At 30.5% G+C, this 10,271-nt stretch overlaps 1 protein-coding gene across 2 annotated transcripts in view; it reads right to left on the bottom strand.

The window, feature by feature from the left end:
* The window catches only part of LOC143047133 (uncharacterized), a 36,752-nt gene continuing 26,481 nt past the window's right edge, over positions 1 to 10,271 (bottom strand). For both annotated transcript variants that reach the window (XM_076220085.1, XM_076220086.1), the window contains exons 4-5: positions 7,748 to 7,887; positions 1 to 599 (exon numbers count right to left, since the gene is read on the bottom strand). In XM_076220085.1, the coding sequence (XP_076076200.1) occupies positions 356 to 599; positions 7,748 to 7,887 (384 nt within the window). In that variant the 3' untranslated portion in view covers positions 1 to 355. The remainder of the gene's footprint in view (positions 600 to 7,747; positions 7,888 to 10,271) is intronic.

Raw genomic sequence — 10,271 nt, 5'->3', positions numbered from 1 at the left:
TTTTTGTTTTAGTCGTTACAAATGCGTTTTAATAATAAAATATACAACAAAACATGTGCCGAAATGTACCCTGGAATAATATTCCGATTAAAATATGCACCGTTCATATCAGAGTCGTTCATTTATGGTCATGAATTCCAGTTTTTTTTCAAAGTTTATGTGTAAGTCAAATCTCTGTTTGTTTCTGTTTTATATCTATTTTTATGTCATCCAGTATAAGGTCGATAAACTACTTTACATATAGTATAATACAGCATATAAATAAGTCAACGTTAGTATCTTTAACTCTAAATGCATTTTCTCATTTTACAACTAATTAAAAAACTACTCTTGAACCCTAGTTTATAATCTCATCTTAACAACCACCGCCTCCTCCTCCTCCTCCTCCTCCTCCTCCTCCACCTCCGCCACCTCCACCTCCTCCTCCCACTTCGCCCCATCCACCCCGTCCGCTGCTACTGCATGAACCGTCGCCATGACACATTTTCAAAATCAAAAAAGAAACACCAAAATACATGATACAACCAGATACTATCCATACGATTATGAGTTCCCATGCTATTGAATCATAGGAGCATTTTCCTTCTTCTAAAGCTTTTCTGAAAGAAAATTGCATCAATATATGAAACACTATTTACAAGCTAATATACAACACAAATTGCATACAATCAACAAAATGATAAATTAAAAGATAATTGAAATTATAGATAACTAGCATGATTTTCAAAGCTGTATGCGTTTGCAGTTATATATGCGGTATGAATTATGAGCCTTAGAGATTTTCCAATCAAAATTCACAATGTCGGATACTAATTTTATTTTTTCACATTTACAATTTTAGTTTTAAGAGAATAATACGTTATTGTATCATTTACATTTCATTAACCAAGTGTACCGGAATCAGACAATAAAATCACAAGATGAATAATTGTTTTGTTTCAGACATATAATAAAGTGGATTATAAAATGACGGACAAATCAGCATGTGCAATACTGAGGACGTTGCTCAGTCGATATAAATCAAGAGTTAATTCTGCTTTTCGGACTCGTCCAATACGCCAGACATGCGATTCGTCCACACAAGTGACTCTCAGATGAAAAATATTCGAAAAAGTACAGAGTTAAATAGCACAGAGAACCAAAAGTTCCAAAACGTTGCGATCAATACGGCTTTCTGTCTATGTTAAGAACATCCTTGTTATTTAGAATAATTCATACTTTTGCGAACAGTAAATTTTATAAAATTACTATTTAATAGATATACATGATTAAACTGATGTGGTGACTAACTACAGAATAAAAACGGATACATTACATAAAATAACCATAAATCATGAATGACATCAATGTTGACAAATATGTCATCATCACTGAACGATCTAAATTTGTAAATATTGTTTTATAATTATTATGTTTGTTTGCGATGTTTAGATACGCAGACTCTGTTGTAACTACTCTACCGTTGTCAAATTCAAAATATTTACAAATTTAGATCGTTCAGAGCGGTTTATTTGGAATTTGTATTGACGCAATCGTTCTTGTAACATCATAACTGTCTTCACCGTTAAAGTTTTAGAATTGTGCTAGTTCATATCGCATATTATTATTTTTATTTAAAGCATATATTTAAACTCTTTGTTGTTATTAGCCATATAACCTGTGTCATTTTTCACACATTTTTAGAATGGTGCAAGCGTCTAAACTAATGTTCGGTTTGACTTTTTTTATTGTATAAATTTCAAGATTGTTATAGTTTAATCTAAGTAGACTGACATATGATTTAACATCACAATCAAATTGATGAAGGATATATGTTATCCGAAATATTTATAAATAATTACATTTATAGTTGCCTTTTTTTATTGGTGTTGTTGTGAACACTTTTTAGGCGTTATTTATTATTTGCACAACATTTTCCAAAAGACCAAAAACGAGAAAAGTATAATTTAACATTACGCATTTGACTAGCAGGTCGCACAACTGATGTTCTTAAACCCTGATGACTGCCATTGGTGATACCAAATAAACGGATCACAAGATGTAACAAAATGGATCTGATTATTAAAAAGTAAAATCACAAAAATACTGCACTTTTATAGCAATTCAATTTTTTTTTTCAATTCAAAGTTTTATTGCCATATAAACTATACAGTTTGTGACATACAACAACAACAAAAACAAATAAAGACAATAACTAAGTAACTCAATATATATACACAAATTCAGGTAAATATTAAAGGGTCCCCTGTCCTCAGTTCCATTGACTTTTTTTATAAAGGATCCTAGTTTATTCACTTGTGTTGGTGTTGATGGGTTAAGTATATATATATAACTTTGTCATTGTCAGTGAGATTAGCAAATGAATTACTTTCTCTGTTAATGCAATTAAAATATGTTAATCTAATATTTGAATTATGAGAACAATTTATTAAGAAATGTTTCTCATCATCTAGTACTTTGCATTTTTTGCAAAGTCTCTCTTCGCGAGGAATTTTAAAATGCCTTTCTTTTTCAATTAGTAATGTATGGTCACTGATTCTAAGTTTTGTAATTAATTTTCTAAATTCAAAGTTTGGGTTAGAGAGGTAAGGTTTGATCAATAGATTTGGCTCAAGTCCTTTATAAAAAATTAATTTACTTTTATCGTCAATAGATTTCAACTTATCCATCAACAGGTTGTTGTAATATGAGTTTATTTGGGGTTTAATATAGCTTTTAATATTTTTTAATTGTTTTAAATTATTACTGGTTTGTAGTCTATCTATATCAATGTTAGATTCAGAAAGAATATCTTTTGCAAAAGTGAACCATGAATAGGAGCCACTAGAATCCAAAGTTTTAGTTAATTGAAAAGATTCATGTAATAAGGGATTCAAATTTGAGGTGAAAGGCCTTGCTAAATACATAATAGTTTGGGTTTTTATATGACATTCAATAGGCAGTCTTCCCAATTCGTTCCTTGTACCAAAATTTGAGGCACTCTTGTTAGTGCCAAGGGTAAACTTGCAATAAACAAGATGCAAGTTTTCTATTGGAGTCTTGTCAATAAAATTAAACGGGTCCACAATTTTTCCAGAAACCAAAGCTCTTTTTTTAGCTTTGAAATATGTTATATATGAGTCCAAATATGTTATCTCAGAATTATAAAAATTAGTGTATGTTTTAATAGAAAACAAAACCTTTTTTGCCTTTTTTGTTAATTCAGCTGTACTATGACTGAGATTACCATTTGATTTAATCAGCAGACCCAAGTAAGGATATTTCATAACATTCTCTATTTTTTTGTTTTTATATACAAGTATAGATGTTTCAGGCTTTTGCTTTGTTGTTGAAAAGACCATACTTTTTGTTTTATTTATGTTTAGAGAAAGCTGCCAGTTTTCACAAAACATGGAAACTTTATTTAGACTATTTTGGAGACCCTCCTTAGATTCTGATATTAAAAGCAGATCATCAGCAAACAGGAGGGAGCCTAGTTTACTATTTATGAGCTCCAATGGACTTGAGTTGTCATCTTCCAAACCTTTAGTGATATCATTTATAAAAATATTGAACAAAGTAGGACTTAATGAGTCCCCTTGTTTCACATCTCTAGTAATGTCAAAATAGTCAGAAATGTGATCTTTATATTTTAAAGAGGATTTTGTATTTAAATATTGTTGTTTTATTACCCTGTAAAAAGACTTTCCTACTCCCATTTTGCATAATTTATATAGAAGCGCTGTCCTCCATACAGAGTCAAATGCCTTTCTTAAGTCAATGAAGCATGCATATATTTTTTTGTTATTTTTGTGTATATATTTATTAATTAAAGATTTTAATATGAAAATACTGTCAGCAGTTCTGTGGTTTTCTCTGAAGCCAAACTGACAGTTATTCAGCTGTTTATCCACAACTGTGATTAGTCTATTATTGAGTACAGCATTGAATATTTTAGGAAGATTGCTGATTAAAGATTTACCTCTGTAATTATTGGGATCAGATTTGTCTCCCTTCTTATGAAGTGCTATTATATATGAGTCCTTCCATGATTTTGGGTATATACCCGTTTTTAGAATTAAATTAAATATTTTAATAATTGACTTAATTATTACTTGATTTGAGGTTTTAATTATTTCATTTATAATTCTATCTGGTCCAGCAGACCTTTGCAGTTTTAGTCCTCTGATTACCTTATTTACTTCTGAACAAGATATTGGAGCATCTGTTTCAGCTTTGAAATCTATATTATTTTCTAATAGCTTTAATTGTGATTCAATGTCTATCATAAAAGCATTATTTATAGATGAAGGTTTACCTTGATCTTGAAAATGCTTTATTAAAACTTCTTCATCTTTTAATACCTCTGGTATTTCATCTTTTTCTGTTTTATTCTTAAGAGATTTTAAAATTTTCCAATATTCCTTTGGATTTTGATTGATATAATCACTTAAACAATTATAAAGTTTTTGTTTATATTCATACTTTTTCTGTTTAACCATTTTCTTTAAGTTTTTTTTTAACTCAAAAAACTTTTGCTTTAAACTATTATTATTTGGATTATTCCTTATTTTGTTTCCTATTTTATTTATTTGACGCTTGGTTTCATATATAACATTTTCTGACCAAACTTGTTTAAATTTCCTTTTCTTTTTCCTCCTCTTAGTTTTTGGAGTTGCTTTACAAGACAGGCTTGAAATATTATCTAAAATTTTTGTTAATTTTTCTGTAGCCTCATCAACACCAACCTGATTTTCCTCGTAATTAACCATTTCAAACTCTATTATCTCATTCTTTACATTTTCAGTCAATAAAGCATCAATAAGTTTAAGTTTAGAATTTTCTGACCATTTATAAGATTTAATCCAGTGCCACCCTTTTTCCTCAAGGCCAATTTCTTTATCTATATTTATAGAGCACTTCATATATAAAGTAATTTGAAAATGATAATAGCGCTAAACCTCTCACATTGTACAACATTCTCATCAACTTCAGCCTTCAACAATGAACAAACAGCAAGAACAAACTTATTACCAAAAATAAAACAACAAACCTGCGAAAATGGTATACCGCAAATATTAGGTGCAAAAATATGAACACCATATCCGGATAGATATTTGTTTATACATTGCCAAATTAACGGATCACAAGATGTTACAAAATGGATCTTATAATTAATCTATTATCAAACAGAAAACGATAATTCAAAACAATTCTGATGGTGTACCACAAACACGAGAACTTGTTTATATATTGTCATTTTATATATATATATATATATATATAATTTGTAGGATCCTTTACTATAGATAATTTAGCTGATATGTAAGAAAAAAGTAAAAATACAAAAATATTGAACTCCGAGTAAATTTCAAAAAGGAAAGTCCCAAATCAAATGGCAAATTCAAAAGTTCAAACACATCAAACGAATGGATAACAACTGTCATATTCCTGACTTGGTACAGGCATTTTCTTATGTAGGAAATGGTGGATTGAACCTGGTTTTATAGCTAGCTAAACCTCTCACTTGTATGACAGTCGCATCAAATTCCATTACATTGTCAACGATGCGTCAACAAAACAAACAGACACAATAGGTAAAAATGTCAAAAATAGGGGTACAGCAGTCAACATTGTATTATCATCTTAATCACTATAAAAACAACAAATGTAACGAAGAAGCACAAAAAGGCATACATCAAATTTAACATCCTCATTTTGCTTACATTATACGATTTTATTTATCTATGTAAAGTCCGCCCATAAAGGATAGAAAGTTTTCAGTATTGGTGTAAAATTGCGTTTGAAATTCGCACAGGTAGACATAAAATAATGTTGTCGTTCAAGTATGACGGCATAATAAATACAGAGTCAAGTAAAGTAGATATAACAAAAAACATACTTAACAGTAAAAGTAATAATAATAAATAGAATAATTGTGTGGTTCAAAGTATAACGGGATACATAAGTACAGAGTCACGTCAAATATATATCACAAGTACCCTCATTTTTAGATAGACTCTTGAATTTTAAGAGTCAATATAAGATGAACGGATCATATAAACTGGAGGGAAAAATATGATACAAGCCCTAACGAAAAAATATAAACGAGTCTAAATTGAAAACTACGTTCAAACCTATGATTGCGTTGGATAAAAACCGCAAGTTTTATACGTGTGCATATAAAACAAATTTCGTTGTAGAAGGGTCTAAAAACAGCACAAACAACATTTTCCAAAAGACCAAAAAAGTGAAAAAGTATATTTAAACAAAACGCATTTGACTAACAGGTCGAACAATTGATGTTCTTTAACCCTGCTGACTGCCATTGGCGATTGCCAAATAAAATTGATCACAAGATGTAACAAAATGGATCTTATTATAAATTCAATACTAAACAGAAAACAATTAACTTGTGGCCACGATGTTATGCCACAAACATAAGGTGTTAATATTTTTTTGTACACCAGATCCGGATTTCGACAATAAATGTCTCTTCAGTGATGTTAGGGATCGAAACGGTATTTTGAAGGCCATATAAAATGTACCCTCATTTTTAGATAGACTCTTGAATTTTAAGAGTCAATATAGGATGAACGGATCATATAAACTGGAGGGGAAAATATGATACAAGCCCAAACAAAAAATATAAACGAGTCTAAATTGAAAACTACGTTCAAATCTATGATTGCGTTGGATAAAAACCGGAATTTTTATACGTGTGCATGTAAACAAATTTCGTAGTAGAAGGGTCTAAATACAGCACAAACAACATTTTCCAAAAGACCAAAAGGTGAAGAAGTATATTTAAACAACTGATGTTCTTTAACCCTGCTGACTGCCATTGGCGATTGCCAAATAAAATTATATATGAGACAACTCTCCACAAGTGACCAAATAACACAGAAATTAACACAAATAGTCTTCAGCCTTCAACAATGAGCAAAAACAATATTGCATACTGTCTATTTTGATAATTTGTACAGTGAGACTGACTGAATTCTGACAAAACATTTCAACTGTGTTTAGTGTCAGATAAAAGATCCAGTGATAGGGGAACAAAGGAGTCAACCCAAATTTTTACCGTAAACAGCAAGAATTAAATGGTCGAAATCAGCAAGTACTAAATGATCCAATATATTATCCCTAAGGAGTGCTTTTTTAAATTAAAAAGTATGATAGAGCAGACTTTGATTGTAATATATCTTGTAATTATTGTAAAGATATATACATGTATAAGATAGTTTTTTTAAATTGTTGCATATTCTTTATATTTTTATCAATTTTGAATTCTTGATTTACCTTAGATCACCTAAGTGCATCCTTAAATTATTTGACGAGTATACTTAGTAAATAAATGTTACTTTGTTATTCTTAATTTGAGAGCTATGTTTTTTCTGAAAAAAGAGAGACGAAAGATACCAGAGGGACATTCAAACCTATAAGCCGAAAATAAACTTTCAAATAAAAAGACAAACGGACGAACAATAGTACACAAAAAAAAATAGACTAAGCAACACGAAAAATTGCAAGTGATCTCATGTGCTCCGAAAGGGTTAACATATCCTGCTCCACATCGTGTTCCTCGTGTAATACAAACCCGGTAGTAAGTTTAATTCGGTCAGTCACGTACGTTCATGTATTCAGTTTTGAGTTGTCTAGTGGAGAGACCTCGTTAAATTTGCATCTTGTCACGAAGGTATTAACCTGTTGGATTTCATGATTAACGAATACAGTACGAACATATATAATAGAAATAAATCCATACTTGTATTCCTGTACCATGAATTTCAATCCTCCTTCAAAGTCATCAGATAAAAAATAGTCTTCCTTTGCTTTTTTGTATATGCCAGTTATGCACTTTTCATTCAAAACCTTGAAAGCAGCTTCACCAGCTGATGTATATATCTACAGAACAACATGAATCATCGTCATGTCAAATATGATATTTGCTAGTAAACAAGTTCATTGCAGCAATATTTACCAGAAGTTTTTAAAATTCAAAAATGTTGCTATATTTTGATTTATGCTTAAGATATCCGCTCTGGTCGTCAAGGCTATGCTTTAGTTGCATTTTGAAAATGTAAACATAGCCAAATATCCTTTTTTCACATTTCCAAGTGACGTAACCGTTTGTCGTTATCTTAAAAAAAATGACAAAGGTCGACAAACTTTGTTATTCTAGAGGTTATTAAAAAACAAAAACAGACAACAGTAATGACTTTGAAAAGATGCCAAAACCTTGCTTCTTTTAAAAAGCGGTAAACTACTGTTGCCTTAATTTTTCTCATTGCTAGTAATATGTTGAATAATAAAGCTAGATCCTCCTGAAGGCAGTTATTATAATTTCAGATATTGATGGTAGCAGTCATGAAATCGAAAGTCGCGAGTACTCTCAGATCTGTTCATTGTGTCTTTTTGTGTCGGGATGTATAAGTACCCGGCCACGTCCATTTGTATTTTTTTCATCTGATGAGTTAAGCCTTTTTCAACTGGTTTTTATAGTTTGTTCTTATGTTGTACTGTTATACCACTGTTCCAGGTTAGAGGGATATTTGGGATCCCGCTAACATGTTTAACCCAGCCACATTATTTGTGTATGTGCCTGTCCCAAGTCAGGAGCCTGTAATTCAGTGGTTGTCGTTTGTTTATGTGTTACATACTTGTTTTTCGTTCATTTTTTATATAAATAAGACCGTTAGTTTTCTCGTTTGAATTGTTTTACATTGTCTTATAGTGCCTTTTATAGCTGACTATGCGGTATGGTCTTTGTTCAATTTGTTGAAGGCCGTACGGTGACCTATAGTTGTTAATGTCTGTCATTTTCGGTCTCTTGTGGACAGTTGTCTCATTGGCAAGCATACCAAATCTTCTTTTTTATATTACATTTCAAACTATTGTTTTGAAAGTACCGCATTACATGATAGATATGGAAGAGGAACTTCTGTATCTGCTGGCCTCTAAGTCAGGTTGTTGATAAGTATAAAACTAATGACATGCTTTATTGCCGAAGACACAATCATGTTCAAATGAAGTCAACGTAAGAAATTATAAGCCAGCATACAGCCTTTATCAATGATAAAAACCAAAACCGTGTAAGGCGTGTTTTTCTTAACCCCTTGTTTGCTGAATAGTATATATGTTTTTCAGGGATGGGCACGACTACTGACAAATGTAATCGATAAATAATCGATTACATGAAGGATTTTTGTGCAATCGATTAATAATCGATTACATGCAGGATTTTTGTGCAATCGATTAATAATCGATTACTCAAATTTTAGTATGTAATCGATTACAATCGATTACTTTATCAAAAGTAATTACATTACTTTTCGATTACTGTCAATTACATACTTCAACATTTCAACAAAAAATAACATGAGTAAAACACAATTATATTGCTCAACATTTGTATATATAGTTGAAATTAAGATCTTTACCTAATGCATCATTCAAAGCATTGTTTCTAAATTATAAGTTAATAGCTGCTTTTTAGATCAAATCTCTTGATGAAAATTAGAAATATTTAAAAAATCTTGTAATTTTGACTTTCAACATATATGAAAGATGTCATCGCATTGCAATAATCACTTATTCATAACTAATTATTTAAAAAAAATAGCTTTCTTACTTACACGTTAGCTTTTTTGTTTTTACTCTTTAAAAAAAAATATTTTAGCATAGTTAATGACAATGTTTAAGAAAATATAAAAAAAAGGAGAATAATTAATTAGTTCAGCTAATTTTTAAGATCAAAATTTATTTATGCATGTTTTAAAACTTTTGTTTGGATAACTACCCTAATTACAGATTATTTAACTGCCAATGGAGTACAATTTATAACCTTGGGCTAAATATTGTAAATTTCCTTCTTTATATTAGACATAAGATAATTGAAATAAAAACAAAGTATGCTTGTTATTGATTAGAAGACTATGATCATCTCATTAGAAAAGGCAAGAATGTTGTTAACTTCTCCAATCAAATTATATACAAAATATATTTATAGTGTCAAAGGGATACATGTATCTATGTATTAGTTACCCTATGAAAAACTGTTGGTTAGTATGTAGATACACTATGGGTGGGACTAAATGCACGAGAAAGCTCTGCTTTCGAGTGTGTTTTAGTCCTACCCATCGTGTATCTTCATACTGACCAATCGTTTTTCATTAGGGTAAATAATATGTGCCATGGTTGGTTTTAAAAACAATAGATCCCGTGCATTCGCTGCCCAGTATTTTTTTGTCCTCTCCATGATGTATCTACATACTGGCCAATCGTTTTTC

The sequence above is a fragment of the Mytilus galloprovincialis genome, chromosome 10 (genome assembly GCF_965363235.1).
Source record: "Mytilus galloprovincialis chromosome 10, xbMytGall1.hap1.1, whole genome shotgun sequence".
NCBI classification, from domain to species: Eukaryota; Metazoa; Mollusca; class Bivalvia; order Mytilida; family Mytilidae; genus Mytilus; species Mytilus galloprovincialis.
The sequence above is the reverse complement of the archived record's forward strand: the minus strand, read 5'-3'. Positions and strand labels throughout refer to the sequence as shown.